Here is a 24,436-nt window from a genome sequence, read left to right as displayed (position 1 = left end):
TAACACAAAGGCTTATATTACTTACTTTTTATCCCGGAGTTCTCGAGAAATAGGGATTTACGCGGGAAGGGTTTCCACGCGAAAGTAGTCGCGGGCCGCTTCTAGTGTATGTATAATTACATTTAAGTACAAATAAAACCTAACCGGTATTGATAAAAACAAAAGTAGAAATCAACAATTAATTTACTTAATTCGTAATGAATATTCATATAGGTAGTTTCTTATGTTTCTGTTGGGTTATTTACGAACACAAAAAAACTAATTAATATCTATTATTTTTTTATATTTAACACATAATACTGCTTTTAGTTCTATAAAATTATCTTATTTTTAACTACTTAAAAAATTGAGGTACAGTTTGTAGATCAGATAAGAGGATGAGCAATAAGAAAAGAATGGTTAGACCATCGCCTACAATAGGGCCGCGTGTTGGATTTTATGCCTAACTCCTTTCGCGTTTCTTGAAAAGATAGCGAGGCTCAGCGGTGTGAATGTGCCGTAGCGTGATTGTTATAAAATTTTGACACTTATGTCACATTAATATGAAGAACAGTCGAAGTGATCTACGAAGTGGTTCCATCTCACGTGGAAATCTTCAAGAACTTGCTGTTTCTCTGGAGGTTCAAGTGCACTGTACTTTAAAGAATTGAGTGCGAGGGTTTTGAGCATGCGTAAGTCAGCGTGCCTGCTGGCGACGCCGGTGAAGGCGACGTACCAGTCGTCGGAGAGCGGGTCCGCCTCCCAGGCGCCCGGGTCGTCGCTGGACAGCACCACCGGCAGCCCCGCCGCCAGGAACTCGCTCAGCGGGTGGTTGCGCACGTCGCGCACCAGCGACAGCACCGCGTTCGACACCACGTTCACCTCCAGCGCCACGCCGCGCGCCTGCACCTCGCGCACCACCGCCGGGTGCTTCAGCAGTGCGTACGCGTGCCCGAGGCGCTTAGCGCCCAGCAGCACTGCGTCTATCAGGTTCTCGTCAGTCCCACTCCCGTACCAGTTAGTCTCCCCCGCGTGAAAGAAGAAATTCACATCTGTAACCTTTTTCAATACCGGAACAAACTCTAGTAAAGGGTATCCCATATCTTCACGACCGACTAAGTCAAAACCAATAAACAAATCTGGCACTTTTTTCCTGGTTTCTCTGAGAAATTGTATGTTTGAAGCAACTGCCTGTCTGTTTTCTGATCTAGGAGGTGCGTAAATGATCTTTGCTCCGCAAAAATCTGGGTGATCTTTGACAAATTGATTTATTACTTTCTTGTAAGTTTTAGCGGTAGTTAATTTATCGTGTGTGGTCCCGTCTAGTTCGTGAAGAGTTTGAAGGCTACTTCTCAGTTCAGCGTACATTACGTTTTCATTCCTCAATGCTGTTAGAGCATCATAAGTGTACTGCTCCCACACTGGCCTATACGCTATAAGGTAGTAGATACTACTGAAGTAGCGACCAAAACGAGTCCAGGTCTCATTAATGCTTGGATACACAACGTCAGGGTTTTCCACCACCAAAGTAAATTGATCCCTGATCATTGCATCGAACTCAGTAAGATTTTTCGAAGCTTTTCGCGCGTCCTTCATCAGCTGCCAGTGACCATCGCAGGAGATGTTGGGCATCTTGATGGAGAATCGGAACTGGATCCGTTCCCCGAAGCACACGTACAAGTGTTCCATGTAAGTAATGTTCAGCATATAGTCAGGTCCCAGGACAGACATGTCGTGGACGTGAAGCACAGCTCCTTTAGGCATCGCCTTAATGATGCGGTACACTTTAGACTGAGGGATGGCGTCTTTGTACTTGAAGAAGTGCTGCGAGAAGTTGTAGTGTTCAGGGTGAAGGTAGCCGTAGTCGAGCTCGTGAAGCTTGTGTCGCATGAGACAGTCGTTGAGGCGGCTCTCTGCGGCGGAGAGCGAGGTGTTGCCGCCGAGCGCCAGCCGCGACTCCAGCGCGAGGATCCTGGCGCGCTGCTCATCGTACTCGTCACACTTGGAGTACGCCAACACTGTCCACACTAACACCACTAACACACGCATATTGAACGCGTGCGATCAAACTCAACGATGAACGACTACTGACTAATACAAGGTAATGATATGAGACTTAGTTGTGAAGTAATTATGCCGTAATACGTTGATGCATGTTTTACTATGATAATATTATAGTGCTTTAATTTCCTCAATGTTTACCTACTATGTCTATAGTCCCTGAATTTATTCTACTTTATTTGACTTCTTTATTATTATTAGACGTTTTGACGATGCGAATTGCGATGGATGGATATTTGTTGGAGGTTGTTCACGCAAAAACCTGTGTATAACCTGGATAAGCGCATAGTGTAATTTAAGGTCAGAGTAATCTTTTTCCCTGGTCAAAGTCACTTACAGAATGTAACACAGAAAATTGTGTAAGAAACTTGTTATTTTTTTCATTATAAACAAATTACTTATTCAGTCATTTAAACGCCTGCGTCACATAGATGGCACTCAAACACAGAACATCACGTAACTAATTTAGCATTATAAATTTTATCTTTCATCGAAATCGATGCAGCAAACCGTTAAGATGTAACAGTCAGACAGACAGTCAGACATTTGATTATTAATATGGTTTTTCTACTTACATATTCATACACTGCACTCACACAGAACTTTTAAAAGAGCAGTCAAATAACTTCCCACAAAGCTGTATTAAAATAAATACACAAAAACGACAAACTCATGGTTTAAATTACAGTTTTGCGGCTCATAAAGGGTTTCGCTTTCAAAGCGTCTGCGTTCAAAACTTAAAAAAAATCTTTTAAAAAAGGAATGCGAGCCGCCATACTGGTTTTAAAGGGGTTGGGGATGTATTAAGTGGCACTTTAGAGTGCCGCCCTAGGCATGAAAAAAAAATATGGCGGCCGAGCCACACATATTGAGACTTACGCTTTAATCTTCTAATTGCAAGTACTAGTGTTGATTTGAAAGATGAAAAAGTATTTTTTCTTTTTAGCTAATGTTTAGGCTTTTTTCATTTTACTTTAGCTAAAGTTATAATGAAAAACAATGTTCATCGCAAATGTGTTTATTGACCCAAGAGCACGTGCGTGTGCGTGTTGTTACTAAGTACCTAATTGAAATACTCGAGCGCTTGTAATAGTTCAAGAATAGATTCATAAATTATTTAATCTCTCTATTTATAGTACTTAACTGGCCGTATTCTATTCTTAATCGTCGATCTATTGACACAAAGCAAATATGAATTAAACATTTATGGTGGTCTAACTTCATAATTCAACAATACACGATATAAATTGATATCACTCACTGACTTTATCGTATGTCAAAGGTCATTTACCCGTCAGTCGTCATTCGTCGTCGGAGTGCGTTGCACGCGTTCAATATGCGTGTGTTAGTGGTGTTAGTGTGGACAGTGTTGGCGTACTCCAAGTGTGACGAGTACGATGAGCAGCGCGCCAGGATCCTCGCGCTGGAGTCGCGGCTGGCGCTCGGCGGCAACACCTCGCTCTCCGCCGCAGAGAGCCGCCTCAACGACTGTCTCATGCGACACAAGCTCCACGAGCTCGACTACGGCTACCTTCACCCTGAACACTACAACTTCTCGCAGCACTTCTTCAAGTACAAGGACGCCATCCCTCAGTCTAAAGTGTACCGCATCATTCAGGCGATGCCTAAAGGAGCCGTGCTTCACGTCCACGACATGTCCATCCTGGGACCTGACTATATGCTGAACCTTACTTACATGGAACACCTGTATGTGTGCTTCGGGAAACGGATTCAGTTCCAGTTCTCTAACAAGTTGCCTAACGTATCATGCGATGACCACTGGCAGCTGATGAAGGACGCGCGTAATGCCGCACTTAACGTTACTCAGTTTGATGCTGAGATTAGAAAACATTTCACTTTAGTGGTGGAAAATCCTGACGTTGTGTACCCAAGTATCAAGGAGACTTGGGGTACGTTCTTGGGCTATTTCGGAACTGTCATACCTCTACTGACATACAGACCGGTCTGGGAGCAATACTTCTATGATGCCTTAAAGGCTTTTAGAGATGACAATGTTATGTATGTAGAAGTGCGTAGTGTATTACCAAATCTTTACGAGTTAGATGGAACAGTGTACGACCAGAAAGTAACAGCGAAAGCTTACAGAAAATCTATTAACAGATTTGTCAAAGATCATCCAGACTTCTCTGGAGCAAAACTCATTTTTGCACCTTCGAGGAAAGTGAATTTGCAAACTCTAAACGACTACATACGAGTAGCAAGAGAACTAAAAGCTGATGTGCCAGAAATATTTGCTGGGTTTGATTTAGTTGGACCTGAAGATATGGGTAACCCTCTCATAGATTTTGCTCCAGTATTGAAGACGGTGAAAGATCTAAATTTCTTCTTCCACGCGGGGGAGACTAACTGGTACGGGAGCGGGACTGACGAGAACCTGATAGACGCAGTGCTGCTGGGCGCTAAGCGCCTCGGGCACGCGTACGCGCTGCTGAAGCACCCGGCGGTGGTGCGCGAGGTGCAGGCGCGCGGCGTGGCGCTGGAAGTGAACGTGGTGTCCAACGCGGTGCTGTCGCTGGTGCGCGACGTGCGCAACCACCCGCTGAGCGAGTTCCTGGCGGCGGGGCTGCCGGTGGTGCTGTCCAGCGACGACCCGGGCGCCTGGGAGGCGGACCCGCTCTCCGACGACTGGTACGTCGCCTTCACCGGCGTCGCCAGCAGGCACGCTGACCTGCGCATGCTTAAAACACTCGCACTCAATTCTTTAAAGTACAGTGCACTTGACGGTCCCAATAAACAAAAAGTAATTAGTGATTTTCATTTAAAATGGAACCATTTTATAGATAATTTTAACTGTTCGTTGTACTGAATGTGAGTGATTAATGTGGTATGTTTGTAAACATGGTGTATGGTTTCAGTGGCGTTATCACACGTGTGTAGTGTGTGCCTCACTGAGCGTGATTCACTGATAGTTGACGATCGTATTACGGAGTTTTGGTACAATAACATGACTTTTTCTGAATAACATGTTTTACTTATTGCGTTTTTACGTAAGTCCTTGACATTCAGTTCATTTAATACAAACGTAATGCCAGATAGGTATGTGAAGTTAGAGATAAATATTATGCAAATTACTCTGAAATTCGTTACAAATATTTTGAATACTCAATTTTGATAAATATTTTGACTGTTAATGCGGAGCGACGGGAAATGAAATAAATATGAAATCTGAGAAATCAGCAAATGTCATTTTAAGCACAACATTACCTTTAATGTTTTTTACCCTTAGTTTGTGTATGTATAAGGAAATATTATGTATAATAAACATAGTTTCCTTTTATAAGTCATGGAGCTGGAATTTATATGTAACTGCGAGTCGAAAATAATTTCTATTCGGTACGTGTAATTATTGTAAGCTGACAAAACATCCTCTTAATACCCTATGTGTAAAAAGTGTGTAGTTTTTGTTAATAAGTTTGATGTTTATCTACTTAATAAATAGACTGAGTTGTTTATTTGTTTACCCTTTGTTAGATCATTAACCGTGACATAATGTTTTTAAATAAAAACTAAAATACCTAGTTCTGAATGTGATTTCAACACCCGAATCTACCTTGAAATGAATTGATAGATTATATTATGTAAAATGCTGAACAAAAAACATGACCCTCCTTTACGTGGTGTAGTCGGGCAAAAAGTAATAAAATTTTGCATCCATTTATAACCGAATTTTGAAAATGAGGTCTTTCCGATGAGTTTATTCACTGTATGTAATTTTTTTGGGAATGTAATACCTATATGTATATGAACTTGTAATAAAATCTTTACTCTACTCAAAAAAGCTCGATATTTGGGTACCTTACGAGCTCACTGAAAGAAACCTAATGAACCGTGTACTCATTTGTGATTCTTGAAGCCAAAGAGATTTTACTACAAGTTCAACATACTATACCTAATGCGAAAATACTTTTTCCCCGACCTAATATGTCACGTATCCTTCTTAATTTATTGCCAAGGAGGTTATGACAGGCTTAGTATTTAAACATTAAGCGTAAAACTTCGTAATTAAAAATAATGTAAGTACGTAACGTAATATGTATGTCTATGTCTCGCCGGTCCACACTACACGTGTAAGCTAGATTCCTAAGCAAATTTCTTAGAATTATAGGTAAATGTTTACAAACAAATTTGACACCGGTCGCGCAATCAGCCTAACGTTTATAATAGGTAGATATTATATGCAACCTTAGCGAGGACATTCTGCAGATGGGTGACCGCATTGTGGTATAAGTACAAGCTTCAGAGGTACGTTAAAAGTAGGTCCCGGTTGTTGTCAAATAAGATAACAGTCGTAAAGACATGTCAAATTCCTTCGGGTAAGAACAACTTTGGCAATTTATTGACCACTAACTAAACGATGAATTAATGAATAAGGTACTCCTATATTTTTACCTCGGGGTGAAAAAAACTGCAGCGTATGAACGGAGTGCACAGACACTAGTTATCAATGTCATGTTGATATGATTGATTGTCGAAATAAATGAATCGTGCGGACCTTAATGGATACGCCTTACAAAGGGCGATGTCTTGCAAAAATGTCAGGTGCATAGTATGCGTGGCCAGAAAACTCCCCCGAGTATCGTAGTAGGGGCATATGGGGGGACGGCACCCGTGTGTTGGGGTTTCGTCCCACACTGTGGACGGGTCCACATTGTGGACGGCCGCGTCGGGGCCGCGGATGTGTGCCTAAAGGCGTTCCCGTGGCCTCGGCACTAAGCGGCGAGGAGGCAACACCTTGGTGGTTTAGTGGGTAGGCCTTGCCCTTCTGGTTCGGAGAGCCCCACATACCCCAGCGCTCCCCCGCGTAACTGGCGGTCCAGTATGACAAGATGTTTGGATGTGAATGTAGCAATGAAGTTTGTAAGGATCATATCAAATGGTGCTCTTTAGTCTTTGCCTACCCCTATGGGAAGAAGGCGTGATTTTATGAATATGTGTAGGTATGTATGTACTTTTTGTCCATTGTTTGAATGTTTGTAAAAGTCAAGTTGTGTCTTTATAAAAAAATATGAAAAAAGATATGATAGCCATATATCGTAACCTCAATGTATTAAAGATATTTTGAGGCTAGGCCTGTGTTAGCAACTAAGCAATATTTTATCTATTCAAGTCCTTTTACAATAAATCGGATTAATTGTTCTGATTTTTCACCCGAAGCAGAAACCCATCTGTTTCATAGTTCGATTGTATGATAATTTTATATCGAAACATATTTTTTAGATAGCATTTATCTTACTACGTAGCAAGATAATACCTCAATCGTTTTTGAAATCGGACAACCAAAATGTGGATAATACAATATTAACTATGTTATGGCCCCCGATCTGCCTGTGAAAAAAGCTAGATTTCCGAGATAGTATCGCATTGTCAAATACCCAAATCTTTTAAGCAGTTTGCAGATGAAGGAAAGACAATGACAAACACTTCTACATTAATTTTATTATGTAAAGATTTAAAAATGATGCTATTTAGTTATTGGAATAACTGGGTATAATATATTTAAAAATCAACAATAAAAAATAATGAAAGAAAAAAATGCTGACAAACAAATAAAATTCTAGTTTTAAGAACTTGTTTTACCGTTAAAAATATATCGGTATAATTATATATCGGTATATACTTAGGTATAATTCTCAGTTCTTGTTATCAACAGTGGTCGCTACCGGATACACAGACGTACAAATACAAAATAACAATATACTAACCAGTAGTCACAAGTTCATTCAAACAGGACAACACGTTATTACACGAACTGAAAATAAACGTGTTAATACACGAACTAATTGTAAAAAAAAGTTAATAAAATCATACCACGTGTTGACCTTATCTATTACAAAATCGGTTGTAGACACGTACGATATACGTCACTTACCAATTCATTTATCTAAGCATTTTGATATAACCAACCAACCTTGCAAGACAACGCTTAGTCCGGCTTTCGATTTCACACCGTGACCATGCGAGTTTTAATATTTATACTAGCAAATATTCTCCTAACTTCGGGTAATCTCGACAAAGTGCAACATGAAAGAGACAAACTGTTTAACGAAGAGTTACAAATGATGATAGGTAGTGATATAGAACTGAGTGATAGTGAAATCAAAGCAAATGAAGTAATTATGGACTTGAAAAATGAAGAATTGGAGCATGGGTTCCTGCACCCCGGGAACTTTAATGTATCGAAACACTTCTTTGAATATAAGGAGTCAGTGAAAAAGACTAAGTTGTATCAATTGATCAAGAATATGCCGAAAGGAGCTGTGCTTCATGCTCACGACACAGCAGTCCTCGGTCCAGATTATATCCTCTCACTAACATATTGGAAAGATCTCTTCGTGTGCTTCGACGGCGATGACATAAACTTGTTGTTTTCGAGAAACGTCCCGAATACAACTTGCGGTACAGAGTGGCAGTTGATGCGGGACGCGAGATTCTCTTCAGGAAACGTGGAGAAATTCGACGCGGATTTAAAACAGCACTTCAGTTTAGTGATCGACAATCCCGAAGAAGTGTACACAGATATTAATACGGTATGGTCTATATTCCAAAGTTTGTTCGGAGTTATCGGCCCGGTAGTGACTTACAAACCTGTTTGGGAACAATACTTTTACGATACATTAAAAGCGCTGAGAGAAGACGGTGTGATGTATTTCGAGGTAAGAAGTGTTTTACCTCAGTTATATGACTTAGATGGTGTTACATATGACTCTGTGGCCACAGCGGAATCGTACAAAAAGGTAGTAGACCAATTCATGGTCGATTATCCTGATTTCTTCGGTGCTAAATTAATCTACGCGCCTCTAAGACTGGTCGAGAAGAAAACTGTTAAAGAGTACTTGGAAATAGCAAGAGAGATTAAGAGAAGAATGCCTGGGTTTTTAGCAGGGTTTGATTTGGTTGGTCAAGAAGATTTGGGCAGGCCCTTGAAATCTTTTATGTCGGAGCTGGTTGAAGCAAGTAAGGAGTTTGATTTGTTCTTACACGCTGGTGAGACTAACTGGAGTGGTCTGAGCTCTGATGAGAATCTATACGACGCCATAGCCTTGGGAACAAAGCGAATCGGCCACGGATACAGCATAATCAAACACCCAGTCTTGATGAGAGAGATTAAGAAGAAAGACATCGCTTTGGAAGTTAATGTGGTGTCAAATTCTGTATTGAAACTTGTGTCTGATGTTAGAAACCATCCGTTGGCTGCGATGCTAGCGTTAGACTTGCCTGTAGTCTTATCAAGCGATGACCCAGGCCTCTGGGAAGCGGAACCTTTAAGCCACGATTTCTACGTCGCTTTTGTAGGTGTAGCAAGTAAACATGCAGATTTGAGAGTACTGAAAAAACTAGCTTTAAATTCTTTATATTATAGTACATATCCGAATAAAGATAAATTGGTACATGACTTCCAAATTCGTTGGACTAAGTTCATAGATTCTGTTGTGCGAGATAAATGGTGATCAATCTCAAATGTATGATGTTTTTCAGGACCTATTACTGAGACTTCGCTGTCTGTCTGTCGACAGACTGTATCTCACGAACCGTGATTGTAAAACAGTTGAAATTATCAAAGGTGATGTATTTCTACTGTCGTACTACAAATACTAAGTAACCGAATAAAATAAGCATTTTAGTCGGTTCCTATGCAACAAACGCGATATTTTGTGCTGTTTTTATAAATAGTGGTAAGGGATCTTTCGTGTGCGAGTCTAACTCTCACGCTTTTTTTGATGTTTCTTATTTATAATAATATACAATTTTATTTTTTTATACCTTTTGTTTTATTTTTAGTGTTGTTTGTGAGATAAGTTATTAAATGTATGAGATAATGAAGATATTATATTGATGTGTTTATCTGTAATACAATTGACAGTAACAAGTCACAACCAGTCGTATATTTATGATAATTTGTAAGCAATAAGTGGCATAAATATCGCTTTGATATATACCTATGCAAAGATAATATATAGGCCATTCTTCTGCCTAACCTTTGCGGTAAATAGGTAATGTTAATGAAACAGGCGTAGATACTTAAAACCTGTTATAATTTTTAAATAAAGTAATAAATGTTTCTGGTTATATATGTATAACACACGGTCATCTTATTCCAAACCAAGCAGACCTTTTACTATGCCAGATAATATTGCCAGATAACTGATAAATATACCTACTAATATACTGTTAAATATATCCCTGTCCAGTGTTGGGTCAATCAACTAATTTTTTCAATCAATTGATTATTCATGACTAATTTAGTCATGAATTATTTAGTCATGATTGAATTAATCATGAGTAAAAATAATAATCATAATCATGATTAAATAAATTAGTCATCAATCATTTAATGATTAAATGACTGATGACTAATTCATTGTATTTTTGTATGATGATTAAACTAAAAAAATTAAGTCAGGTGACTTAATTTTAGTTTAATTGAACACATCTATAAAACTATAACTGATCACCACCTTAAGTTGACTGAAAGAAAATAATTCCATTATTTATAAAATTTGATTTTCAAAACGCGTAGTTTTAAAAAGCAATTTAAATTATTTTAAACTAAATTAGCCCGAACTTATTTTTGCAAATGTGTACCTGCGTAAATTAAAAAAAAAATAAACCGATTCTTTTGTAAAACTAGCTTTAGTTAAAAACCTGTGATTAGCAAATCAACATTCATGGAACGTAGACTTGAAAAGCTTAGTTTTATTTAACTATTATTTTTAGTCATTAAAATTTTAGTCATGATTGAATAACTAACACTAACACTAATTAATCATCAATCACGACTCATGATTGAATTTTTTTAGTCATTATTCATTAGTCATGAATAAATAATTTAATCTTAATCATCAATCAAACTAAATTTTGCCCAACACTGTCCCTGTCCTTTGAACTGTCGGAAAATTCACCTAGGTAGGTACCTACTGTATTTTGACAACCATAAGTGCCTATATTTGACATAAATGATTTGATTTTGATAATTATGTAGATAAAAATTAACATCCGAATCCATAATTTTAAGTGATATTAAAACGAGTAAAAATACATTTTTGTCTTTTAACGATTAATTTCTGAAATTGGTTTATTTATCAAAGGTTAGGTAAAATGATGAGGAAAACATACTAACGAGCTTGAGAAACAAAGTCAAGAAATACCTGGGTATTTTGTACCTAACTCATTATTTACAAAACCAGTTGTTTGTATTCACACAGCACCTTCCTTTATTAGTAGCTAATAATAAGATTATAGGGAAAACCAACAAGCAAGTGAGTATGTTTTTAAGTATATTACAGAAGGTAAAACGGTAGTCTTTCTGTCATCAGGTTATATCTCATGAACCGTGAAATTTGACATTTGAAATTTTCACAGATGATGTATTTCTGTTGCCGCTTTCACAAAAAATGCCTTAAAAATACTTCCAGGACCTATTTAAATGGTCCATTGGTGATAGGTTATAACATGATACCCCTCGGCAAGACATTATATACATAGTTGTCAGACATTCAAGTTTCAAACCTTTGACATAATTTTACATTCGTCTGGCAAATTTAAATTTAAAAAAATAGCGAATACACAAAGAATCGCCATTAAAGGAAAAAAATCCTTTTGACATTTCAGCTTTAAATGCGATAATGAAATAAATTATTGGCGGCAAAAAGTTACACTTACGAAGCAGGAAAAATCTATAATTTTATTCACAGATTATTATATTCAATTGTGTAAAATTGCATAAAAACTGAAAGCAATTTTAACTTCAGACCGGATTTAAAGAGTAATTTTGCTTCAATAATGCAAAACGTTATTTAATTTTTTTGGTCATATAATTATATTTTAGATGAGTATTTTATTTCTAGTGTACCTAGGCATAATCATGTATGTAAATGTTAGTGACTATTAGAATATATTTTTAGCCTAGTCTATTTCAAAATATTTTGCAACAAAAACTCTTAATATTAAAAATAATTATTACAAAACTTTACGACGTTGTCTGTCGACAAAGTTTCAAAAAGTCGGAATATACAAAACGCACCAATTTTTTTTTTCTGTGGGTTAAATATAAAAAAGCTGTAATTGGAATATGTAATTCAAATAAATGTAAAAATATCCACATGTCAAACTGACTGATATATAAGTATTTAGATAATAAAAGAAGCATGACCGTTACTAAATAATACCTATATTATAGGTTTTTATCAGAAACATAGGTACCTACCGAGTGTTATCATGTTATGAAATCATTTTAAACTGATAAAAGGTTATCGTGTAATAAAAATTATCACTTTGTGAACTCCCTGGCGTTTCGATTGTTGTCAACGAACTGTTTTATTGGCTCTGTCATAATTTTTGTTGATTACGGATATTTATTCATATTTACTTTTAAAAAGCTTGACTTTTATATAAGTAGAAAAGCCCGTATGTGCTAAAATGAGGGTAAAACTTATTTATTTATTTATCACACACTTACATCTAACATTACAGTGACTAAGACTAATGCGTTAGAGAAGTTACAATATATCATTCTTATTTGCTAATATTATAACTTATTACACAATATGTGGCCTTTGTGAATTTGTTCAGAGAACATAAAAATATATCGTTCCGATCAGCTAATAATTTTGGATAATACCCTGGTCTGTGCCCGCATTGTTTTTATTTTCTTCTTAAATAAGATACATTCTATTACCCTCAAAAATATATCATGATCCTGTTCTGTTCAGTCGTTTCAGCCGGAAAGAAGGGAGATAAACACACTTTACTTTTTTCTCTCAAAAACATGCTGTAAAGGGAATTCGGCTAATGTTTTTACAACCATAGATAATGGAATACATATTCTTCTATTTTCTATGTTTAACCAACCACCTGTCTAACGTCAACACACCTTTGAAAAAGCCATTTTTGTTTGTTTAAAAATAACTAAGAAATTATTTATTAATAAGAATTGAATTCTGTTAATCAAGTGGCTACATTTAGAAAAATTACTTATTAAAGCTAGGAATGTGTAGTTATCAGAAAGTAAACGTATTTATTAGTTTCTGAACATTCATTAATTATTAATAGACACTGAAAAACACCGGCGACTATCAAAGATTTGCTGACATGATAATTTTAATATTTTAATTCTTTCGATTATATTATTATCTTTTTATTGTAAATTTTATAATTTGATATGTTAATGCTACTGATAAATTTATAATACAACTTACGTTTGTAGTTGCTGGGCAAGATTGTGTAATTATTTTGTATGATGTCATTTTCGCTGAAATGATCATGTCCGGGAATCACCTACACGTTTGAAATTAAGTTTTTTTATTTATTTTTATGTATATCCAACAAAAGATATACACAGAACGAAAACTTTCACTTACAGCATACACAAAGTAAGATTACAACTACAACTAAGCTATGTTACCAAAAATAAAAATATCAGATTATAAAATTATTAACAAAAGATAGCAATACAAAATAAAATATAAAAAAGAAATCTTTCTTTCTTAGAAATTAAAACAGACTTAATGGCATAATTGAAGCACATTTTTTACACGTTAAGATAGAAACACATTTGTTTTCGATGAATTGATAGGCAGATTTATACGCGTCACCTATATTTGATACCAAGGAAAATACGAAACTATGACGTCACTACACCGTATTTCTATACCAAAATGCGTTTTAACACTTCATAAAGAGTAGCTGATTTGACTGGTAGTCAAGTACCCTATTAAAACTGAACTGAAAAAAATATATTCAGAGAAGTAATGCAATCGTAATTAATCTGCATTATGCGTGTTTAACTAATTATCACAATCGTTTCGACCATCTTGGCGACATAAACCTATCATCAAAATAAAAAGCAAGCGAACCCGTGTGGTCTATATGTGTGGTAGTAAATCTTAAGGCCCACTTGACACCAATTAGTGTGAACGCTAATATGCTCCGGGCTTAACGGTCCGCGTTAGATGTGTGAACTAAGCTTAATTAAAACTAATGTTTTTGGAGAAAGGGTGTAAGACTGAAAAAGAAATTCTTGTGGAAATTTTTAAAAGGTTTTGTAAAACAAATTTGTTTGTTACTATTTAAATAAACTAACTCAGTTAAATTTAAAAGGAAGTCGTGGTTTCTTGTGGGTGTAAGAAAGTGTGCAAATTGTGTGCAAGAAAAAATTTGCTTTTATTTTTCTGTAGGTGTTGCAACCGTACATACGGTATCACTTTTTGTATCAAGCCAAAAAAATATGTTTGCCTAATTTGTCATATAGTTGAACTTAATTAAAAAAATGGCTTGATTTCAGGGTAACAAATAAAAATATTAACTACGTGCATTTAATGATAACGTAAAAGAATACTGTTTTCTATAGTTTCAATCATATAGGCGTTTTCATGTTCAAGAAACTAAAATATCGGTCTTACACCATTATCCCTCAGTACCACTAATTAGTAGGTCGACAGAGATGCAATGGGGCGCAACTGCGAACATTCACGCCGTCATTACTCGCACGAGGGCGGGCAGGGACGAGTGCCACTCATGTCGACCGTAAACGTACCTAATTGTTATATTTATAACACGACTCTGTCGACATGTCACGATGTTTCGTGTTGTTTAAGTTTTTTAATACACGAACTCACAACAAAATTAAATATTATTATTATCCGATTATGCATTTAAAAACGTCGATACATAAAAAAACATGTTTGTTGTATAGGAGTCGCCTTAAATATTTGTTTTTATGTTTTTTGATGTATTGGTTGTCAGAAATGTTACTCTAATTTCCAGGTCTCCTTGAACAAAAAAAAAATAACAAATATGTACCCTGTACCTACATGTTCATACAAATAAGCGACACAGTGTAATAACATCGATTTTAACCAATAAAATAAGTTCCAGTTCCACCAATTCTAGGTATATCTATCAGATAGCTTTTTCTTCTCTAGCTTATCAGATGTCAGTTGTTCTCTTTTATAAGTATTTGAGTGCCTTATCGTCACGTCTTTATAACGACCAATGATATCATTTGCTAAATAAACTCATAAGGCGCTGTTTTTGCACGTCAGTTGTTTTTGTGCAAGTGTCATTATACAATTAGAACCAAATCAAATTACTTTGATAACTCAACAAAAAACCTGAAAAGATTGGATACAAACATTTAGTGAAATCATTCAATACCACTTAATTTATGTAGCAAAAAGTATATGATATTTTACAACTCATACTCGGTCATTGATATCAAAGCTACGCAGAGCTACTAAATTGTAGAGACACTTTTGAGTCGGGCTAGTTCAGCTAGACTTGAATTTAGTGAGGCCTGGCTTTTGTTTTGTCTTCACACTACGAGAATATCATAATCACTTCACAGCTCTGATACATAGAGTTATTTACTTAGTATTACTTTGCAACTACCCCTAAATACCGGTAGGTATATCCATCCGAATAAGCCCTTAAAATATAATATCTATACTAATATAATAAAGCTGAAGAGTTTGTTTGTTTGTTTGAACGCGCTAATCTCAGGAACTACTGGTCCGATTTGAAAAATTCTTTCAGTGTTAGATAGCCCATTTATCGAAGAAGGCTATAGGCTATATAACATCACGCTACGGTCATTAGGAGCCGAGTAGCAACGAAAAATGTTACAAAAACGGGGAAAGTTTTGACTCATTCTCTTAGGTAACGCAAGCGAAGTTGCGCGGGTCAGCTAGTAAGTAATATTTGTAGAAACTGACCTAAAGGGTGGGCGAGTTTACATATACGAAAGACGAAACTATCTTTGCTACTTGAAATTCTATGAATACACTCATTTTCTACTTAGGTACTTGCCATGCAGAATTCTCGGGTTCAAATATGAGTCAATTCCGAAATTCCTGCGTTTTTCCGCGCCTAGAGAAGTAGTAGTAGTAAATCCATTGATTTTGCGCCTGTCCGCCTACTGGTCTTGTCGGACTTTCCGAAATCTGTATTTCCACGGCTTGTTTATATTATATAGTTGTACTATAGTTAGTAGCAATAAATCTAAAAGGGAATTAACCGAGCTAAAACCTAAAGACTTGGCCTGACCCTAGTGTTATCAAAAGTATGCGTTTTATGCAAAAGTGGTTAAACCAGCAAATAGTGTTGTTTCTTATTGTAGGTAAATGAAATTTCAAATTTAACTTAATATTTTTTTTACGAAAATTAATATATGTTAATTATGGTGTTTGCATTGTTTCCAGACGTTTATTATTTGCTATTTTGTGAAAACATAACGTCACATTTCTTAAACTTGTTTTCGAAATTAAAACGCCTGAGCAAATTGACTATGTACTTAATATGTACCTATAAATAATTATTAAAGTTTCAAGATGATACAGTTGTGTAAATTTTGGGCACATCTTACTAACATTGTGAACCAGGCATTTTAAGGTTAAATGCGTGTTCGCGTTATGAATGCGATAGTTTGTGAAGATACCTGTGCATGGATGTATGTAGGTACATATGTTTGTTACTCTTTCACAAGAAAACCCTAAAACGGATTTAATGAAATTTAAATCCCTATTTCCTTTGGTCACGCCATCACGTCATCTCGCGTGAACGGCTGAACCGATTTCACTTATTCTTTTTTATAATATTCCTTGATGAACGGGGATGGTTCTTACGAAGAAAAAAAGAAAAAAAAGATATATTATAAGATTCATTTCATTTTGTTTACTATAAATAGGCTGTTAGGCGATACAAAGTTTGTGGGATCAGCTAGTACCTAATAACTTTAAACTGGGTCAATCCTGGGGATGGCCACATAGCTTCAAAACGGGACAATCCCGCTCAAAATAGGACGTATAATCAAATTACCTATTCATTGTTTCATAGTAATGATACCTAACGATTTGCCTTCCACTCAGTTAGTCGAAGGGACCATACCCGATGGCCTTTCGAACTATTACGTGTATTTTTATTAGACGCGCGGCTAGCCTGATGTTTGATCACTCGTTTCAAATTCATACGAAATATTTTTTGAAAAAACTTCCCTTTATTCTGCTCCAAGACATAATCGAATCCTTGCGAAATTTCATTTGAATCACTTAAACCGTTTTCACATTTTCATATAAATGGGCGTGATATTATGTATGTATATTGAGCACTCTGAACACCAAAGCACTTTTTTAACTCATTAGTGTCCCATTATAGGACAAGGGTTTCCTCCCAAACGAGGGAGGAGTAAAAGTTAGGCCTTGAGTCCACTAGGACTCAAGGCCTAACTTTTAAACGTTTAAACTCATATATAAAAACGCAATTGAATGGATAAACTACCGCTAAATGTACTCAGAAACCGGGGGTTAGCTGGCCAAGTGCTAACTGGGGACTTAATAAATGTGTTAAACAAAATTTAGACGTGCAAATTTCATCACAATGTTTTCCTTCACCGTTTCAGCAAGTGATAATTATTTCTAATACACACATAACTTCGGAAAGTCATTGGTGTGTTGCCTCGGGTTCGAACCGTCGACCACTTGCATGGAACGTGCCAACTTAAACCGCTTGACTCTCACACTAATGCATTATCGATGACAAATATAAGTTAACCCCTTCGAGCCTAGGTTAATATAATATTAAATCATACTATCAATGATTGCACTATATTTCATAACAAACATGAAACGTCATAACAAATAGTTCATAATAATATAAACACTTTCATAGTATTGCTACATAATATTATTGTGGATAATATAATTTTGTTGTTCTAAGAAGATATCTTTCCGATTAGTAGTCTTAGGCTTAATTTTCCATTGACAAATAATTTAATTCGGGGAATTACTACGTCAATCATTTAAAGGCTAAACTTGAAAAATAGAAGCAACATCTAGTTATCTACTTACAAACGTACATACAAACATACATACATACATAAAGTCACACCTTATCTACATATCTTCGAGTTAACTTAGCCGTAATATTATTATAGGTAACGGTAAATGCATTAGTACATAAAAGTTGTAATTACAAATAACTGACTGAATCTGCAATCTGGGCAGTCTCTAGTTCGATTCCCGCGTCGGGGAAAGTGCTATTAGGGCTTGTCAATTTTTTTTATAATATTCTCAATTTTGGTAAAGCTCCCGGTTATTTCATAAGATAAACATTGTTAATGGGGCACCAAAACGCAGGTGTATTTCATACAAATTACAAATATACCTTCGGGCACAACAGGTATTCCACGAATGCAATTACTCAAAACAGTTACATAATTTTCTTCGTTTGTTTGTCTAGTCAATCTCGGAAACGGCTGATGCGATTTCGATAGTTCACTGGCAAATATCAAATTTTTTTTGTTCTTGTTTTCAAAATACACAAGCTACATCACACGGATCAAACAAATAATCATATTATTATCAAGTAGCTGACCCGCGCAACTTCGCTTGCGTCACATAAGAGAGAATGGGTCATATTTTTCCCCGTTTTTGTAATAAAAATTACTGGTACTCTGCTCCTGTTGGTCGTGGCGTGATGTTATTTATAGCCTTCCTCGATAAATGAGCTATCTAACACTGAAAGATTTTTTCAAATCGGGCCAGTAGTTACTGAGATTAGAGCGTTCAAACAAACAAACAAACAAACTCTTCAGCTTTATAATATTAGTATAGATTTGGTTGTACAAGCTCTGCTTAGTTTGGAATCAAATGACCGTGTGTGAGTTGTCCAATAATATTTATTACTAGCTGACCCGCGCAACTTCACTTGCGTTACATAAGAGAGAATGGGCCAAAATTTTCCCCGTTTTTCTAACATTTTTTACTGCTGCTCCGCTCCTATTAATTGCAGCGTGATGATAGCCTATAGCTTTCCTCGATAAATGGGTTATCTAACAGTGAAAGAATTTCTCAAATCGGACCCGTAGTTCCTGAGATTAGCGCGTTCAAACAAACAAACAAACAAACTCTTCAGCTTTATAATATTAGTATAGACATAAATACTCGCTTCTGGTGATTTCTTTCCGCTACGTCTACTAAGGTCAACGAACGTAAACACCGAGTTCAATCTGACACCACATTGTTACTCGTAACTTGATGATAATACTGACAGTTTGTCACTACAATGAATAATTAGAACCCACACGGCTTATGGAAGTCTCGGATATACTATCCGATAGATAGTGACAGTAATTGTTTGGAAACTTGAGCAAATTCAATTGATATAAGTAGTTTATTGAAAAGTTACGTTTAGACCAGAGGTTCCAAACCTTTTCTTAGTCCGCCACCACTTTTATATTATTCTGGTTGGCAGGGACCACTATGTTAGTATATTAAAAAATTTTGGCTTCCACGGACCACTGGTTGGGAACTACTGGTTTAGACTTATGTTTTTCAGAAGACGTTATTTTTATTTTCTTAATAGTGTCGGTGTGTGTCTATAGATGCTTAAGTTTAAGTTTATGGTGTCGCCCTTGTAAACCGGCCTTGACCCCCTATTTCCAAGATAGCGGGCGGGGAACGAGGGTGGAGACCTAGACTAACCTTCTATAGACCCCCGATACCTATTCACTGAAACTATCATACTATCAAACTATGAACTAAAACTGTGGCTTAGAGTCCTATTAGTAATTCTTAACTACAAATAAAATGTGAATTTATTTGTACAGTCAGCTCCAAAAGTAGCTGAACAACTTCATATTTTCAAATCCTCTGTGTTACGTAATTAAATAAATAACTGACCAAAATCAGGTAGAATGAGTTAGAATTAAACATTTCAATCAATAGGAAATGTTTCTTCCATGGATTAATGTGCACACTTCAGTATATAGGGTTTCAAAAGATTGAGTATGATCAGCTACTTTTGGAGCTGACTGTACAATTTTTTTTTACTTCAACACTTACAAAAAATTGACTGTACGAACACCCATGGTCAAATATGATTGCTTGAATAAATACCTAAGTAATTTTTGCAGACCATAAATAAGGTGCCAACGACTTTTAGCACTCGATCAATGCTAACTAACGGAGGTGCGATTTTCTGCCATATTGGCGGAAAATCGCGCGTCCGTTAGTAACAGCAGTTATAAACGTTTACGCCTCTAGTGGCTACTGAAAAGAATACTTTTTATTTTAATAGTATATTTTATTTTAGTAATATTTTAAATCTTACTTATATTATAACTGTTACTAATAAAACACAACTAGCATACGATCTCTGAATCTTTTTCAGTGTCTTTATAATTTGTGTGTGTCAGTAATTTGTGTTCAGTGTCTTTTTTTGTGTACGCGAAAAGGCGAAACACGAATAAATCAGAGCTTATTATTTATTAGTATAATGTAACTAAGGCAATAATATGTCGTTGCGAGTGCCAAATTAGCTGTGTTTTTTTAGAAAACAGCTTATGTCTATTTTGAGGTAATAAATTGAATAAGAACTCTTAAATTATTGAATAAACCACATAGTGGTTTACATAGTAGTGCGTATCGAAACAACAATTAAAACAGAATAAATATCAATTTTAACACATAGCAAAATTTTACACGCGCAATAAGTGAAAGTGTATATGAATATATGTGTTATAATTGAAACCCGTTTCTACATACAACGTGTCTTACCTAGCTACAACTAGTTTTTAGTTCTTTGTAAAAAATAGAATTAACAAGTTAACAGAATTTACCACTGATATAATAGTCGTTCCATGTAAAATACTGGTGCATAGTTGGAAGAAAGGCAATTGCCTTTAAAGTTTTAACTAACGCTAGAGAGGCAGAATCATCTCTTATATTATTCTCTCAATCTCTAAATCTCAATATTTCATATCGTTAGTCATCAAAAGGCAGAACCAAAGTGCATGTAGCAATGAAATAGACAGCATGCAGCATGCATGCAAGCAGCAGGCATGGTTTTTGTCACAAATCTGGCGCTGCAGGGTTTCGATAATCCTATGCCACGCCAACTCACCTTGGAAGCTCTTCCCAAGTAATTTAATTCTCCTTTTAACTCTTCTTTCACAAGAAATTCTAAGGAGAGTCAAGGTTAGGTGATGTAGTCAACGTGGGATAAGTTTATTAGATAAGAATAAGTCGACAGCACTTAACCTGGGATAAGGACAAGACAAATAATGAAAAGACAGTCTTTTAAAAAGGAAACAATTAAACTTCTTCATGTTATAAATATACTTTTATATATTATTTTTCCTATCACTAGATAATTATAATTACACTTAAACTAACAGATAGACAATCATGCCTTAACGCAGGCATTTTGTAACAGCCGTTTGCAATAACATATCTTCGGTAACGGCCTGCTTAACCATAGATTAGTTAACAAGATAAACATTTTTTCAATTTTTGTCTAAATAAATATTAAACCAAAGAAGAATTTACTGGAAATAGAGAAATATAATATAATAAACGGCCCGTGTAGCTTACAATCAAGGAAAAATGCATGTAAGTTTGCGTTAATACCCTTCGGTACTAAATAGCTTTAATTATTATTATATTTTATTTATTCTTCAGTAATATTTTTGACTATGGCCATGTAATTAGTATTACAGTTTTTTATGGCATTCATACATTCATAAACATTTAACTACATAGAAATAACAAAGGTATTCACACAATTATTTGGCCCCAGCGATACAATCAGTACAAGGCACGCTCGAACGCAGTAAAAGCTATATAATAGATAAAACATAATAATATTGTTATATACTATAGGTAACTACTCAGTTGAAATATAATAAAAATATGAAGGTAATTACTGGTATAAGTAACGTTTTAACACACATAAGGTGCCTACCAAATATTTCGGAAGTATAAATAATAATTCAGTTCTTATTTGTATTGATTTGTATGTTTGTAAAGTCCTCTTTGGGATCTGTTTTGTTAAATAACTAGCAAAGAATCTTGTAACATCTCTTTCGTGATACGGGATGCTTTAACATACAAACAACGGACACAAAATACAACTCGTCACAATTTTTTATAGACCACACAAATTTTTCTACGAATCAAATTGAACTCGACTTTTTTCGACAATGGCATCATCGTGTTTTCCTTATAAATATCATGTTTTAAGAGAGCACAGAGACAAAAAAAAAATAAGTTGATGAAATCATGATTTCAAAAAGAAATAGGTTATATAGGTACAATTATATAAACACAGCCGAGATTGTAGATAACAATTACTATTTGACCGCAAATAACCGTTTGCGGATGTTTTAAAAAGTTCAATACACTCAAAAAACCTCATTTTTAATACAACAGCGGTCATACAGACAATAACTTGTAATAAAAATATCCTCTAAGACCTTTAGCTTTGTAAAATAGTTTGATCTTTGAAAGATTCACTAGTAATAATATCAGATATAAACTTACTCCATCTATCGCTAAACACTTTCGTTAATCTTGCTTTACCGGATTCGTCTAACGCACTATAATTTATAGAATTAATTGCTAATTGTTTTAGCATTCTTAAGTCTGCTCGTTTGCTAGCCACACCCATAAAAGCGACGAAGAAGTCATCGGACAGAGGAGTAGCACTCCACGCGCCAGGGTCATCGCTTGAGAGCACTACAGGAAGTCCCATAGCCAGGTAAGAGGCTAAGGGATGGTTCCTCACATCATGAATCAAAGACAACACTACGTTAGATATCACATTCACTTCCAAAGCAATGTTCCTTTTGATGACCGCGTTGAGTAAACTTGGATGTTTCGTCAACGCGTAGCCGTGGCCAATTCTCTTCGAACCAAGAAGAATAGCGTCCACCAAATTCTCATCAGTCGATGTCCCCAACCAGGCTGTTTCGCCAGCGTGCAAGTAGTAATCAACATCTTTTCTCGCTTCAGTTAATATAGGAATGAATTCTGTTAGCGGCTTGCCTAAATCCTCTTGACCGACTAAATCGAACCCAGCAATCATTTCAGGTAACACTGCCTTCACACTCCTAGTCACGTTCAACGCTTCCATAACTTGGTCCAAACTCTTAGCTCTGTGCTTCGTTATAATCAATTTAACACCAATAAAATCAGAATGGTCCTTAATAAAGTCGTTAGTTACTCGTTTGTACAATTCCGCCAAGTATATTTTATCATGTTTCGTGCCATCCAGTTCGAATATACCGTGCAGACCTGACCGTACTTCGATATACATAACATTGTCTTCGTAAAACTGTTTAAGAGTTTCATACCAATATATTTCTCTGGCCGGTCTGTAGTTTATAAGGGCTTTTATCGCGTGGTACACTTTGTCGAATCTTTTCCAGACAGTATTGATATCCACTTTATCGTAATCTTCGCCGTCGTCTCTATAAAGTGTAAAGTGATTCTTCAATTGTGCATCAAAAGCCGAGGCGTCACCGGATGAGTTTCTCAGATCACTAACGAGTGTCCATTCAGCCGGGCAAGGTCGCTGCGGGGCCGTCTCCGAGAATTGTAGAGTTAAATCTCCGTTTACATAACAGGCGTATAAATGATCTAAGTACGTCAGTTTCACTAGTACACTGGGATCTAACATCATAGAACTGTGAACATGTAACGCGGCGCCTTTGGGCATTTTGCGAATTATTTGGTACACCTTCGAGCTCGGCAAGTCCTTCTTGTAGGAGAAGTAATGTTTGGAAAAGTTGAAATGTTGTGGATTAATGTATGATTCATTTAATTCTTGCTCCTTCCATTTCATAAGGATATCGTTGGCTATATTTTCTTCTTCGGTCAGTATCTGTTTCCCTCCCACGGCGATCTGGGCTTCTTCCTCGAGTAGTTCGGTCCTCGCCCTCTCATAGTTCTCGGGGAGAATGTACGCGTTGATATTGATAAGTGTTATCACGAGACAGTATGCCGAGAGTGTATGCATTTTGAGCGTGTGTCGGTCACCGCGGTTGGTTTAACACTAACCCGAGTTATGTGACGTACGTATATATAAGTCGATTATCGTAAAACTTTAATGATTGTTGCTCATAGTTTCATATCGCGTTAGACTCGTATAACAGTTTTACGTTAAGAAAAATGATAGTAGGGTTTTTGTGATACAATCTCGGTTTGTTTTTTCATTCTTATCAAGTGACAGTGAACTTAAACTATCCATTTCTGTTATCAACAAGTTATTATTATCATTCAGTGACGAATGAAACCTGTCGGTAATTGAATTCATACGTATATATGAGATATACATTAAACCTGTATAAGACTTCCGTGTCCTAAATGTAAAGCAAAAACGTAAATGTAAATGAAAAAAATAATTGATATCCCATTAAGTTATAATTAATTTAATTAATTACAGTCATCGTGTTAGTAATTTTAAATTCGCATCGCTTATTATGTACGCGGAATAAATATCTTCAATATCAATATTATTTGCTTGTTTGTCAATATTTTAACTACTAAACTGTTCAGCCAGTTAGTTACTACGTCAGTTGGTTTGCGAACATGGCTTGTAATAC

The 24,436-nt window shown here is 36.0% G+C and overlaps 3 protein-coding genes and 1 pseudogene across 3 annotated transcripts; 2 read left to right on the top strand and 2 right to left on the bottom strand.

The window, feature by feature from the left end:
• Nucleotides 1-41: 41 nt before the first annotated feature.
• LOC142981551 (adenosine deaminase-like) lies at nt 42-2,048 on the bottom strand. The gene has a single exon (XM_076127549.1). It carries the CDS (start codon nt 2,026-2,028, stop codon nt 538-540), a length of 1,491 nt encoding a protein of 496 aa, XP_075983664.1. The 5' UTR covers nt 2,029-2,048; the 3' UTR covers nt 42-537.
• A 1,108-nt stretch (nt 2,049-3,156) lies between these two features.
• Nucleotides 3,157-5,579, top strand: LOC142981729 (adenosine deaminase-like). Its single transcript, XM_076127825.1, has one exon. It carries the CDS (start codon nt 3,314-3,316, stop codon nt 4,865-4,867), a length of 1,554 nt encoding a protein of 517 aa, XP_075983940.1. The 5' UTR covers nt 3,157-3,313; the 3' UTR covers nt 4,868-5,579.
• Nucleotides 5,580-7,815: 2,236 nt separating this feature from the next.
• On the top strand, nt 7,816-9,819 carry LOC142981797 (adenosine deaminase-like). Its single transcript, XM_076127906.1, has one exon. The coding sequence runs from the start codon at nt 8,016-8,018 to the stop codon at nt 9,507-9,509; it is 1,494 nt and encodes a 497-aa protein (XP_075984021.1). The 5' UTR covers nt 7,816-8,015; the 3' UTR covers nt 9,510-9,819.
• Nucleotides 9,820-21,159: 11,340 nt separating this feature from the next.
• On the bottom strand, nt 21,160-23,903 carry LOC142981733 (adenosine deaminase 2 pseudogene; annotated as a pseudogene).
• Nucleotides 23,904-24,436: the final 533 nt, after the last annotated feature.

The sequence above is a fragment of the Anticarsia gemmatalis genome, chromosome 20 (genome assembly GCF_050436995.1).
Source record: "Anticarsia gemmatalis isolate Benzon Research Colony breed Stoneville strain chromosome 20, ilAntGemm2 primary, whole genome shotgun sequence".
In the NCBI taxonomy this organism is placed as follows: Eukaryota; Metazoa; Arthropoda; class Insecta; order Lepidoptera; family Erebidae; genus Anticarsia; species Anticarsia gemmatalis.
This window is presented reverse-complemented; position numbering and strand designations above follow the sequence as displayed.

Coding starts and splice junctions, on each gene's coding strand:
- LOC142981551 (XM_076127549.1), bottom strand. CDS start 2,028: ATGCGTGTGTTAGTGGTGTTAGTGTGGACAGTGTTGGCGTACTCCAAG.
- LOC142981797 (XM_076127906.1), top strand. CDS start 8,016: ATGCGAGTTTTAATATTTATACTAGCAAATATTCTCCTAACTTCGGGT.
- LOC142981729 (XM_076127825.1), top strand. CDS start 3,314: ATGTCAAAGGTCATTTACCCGTCAGTCGTCATTCGTCGTCGGAGTGCG.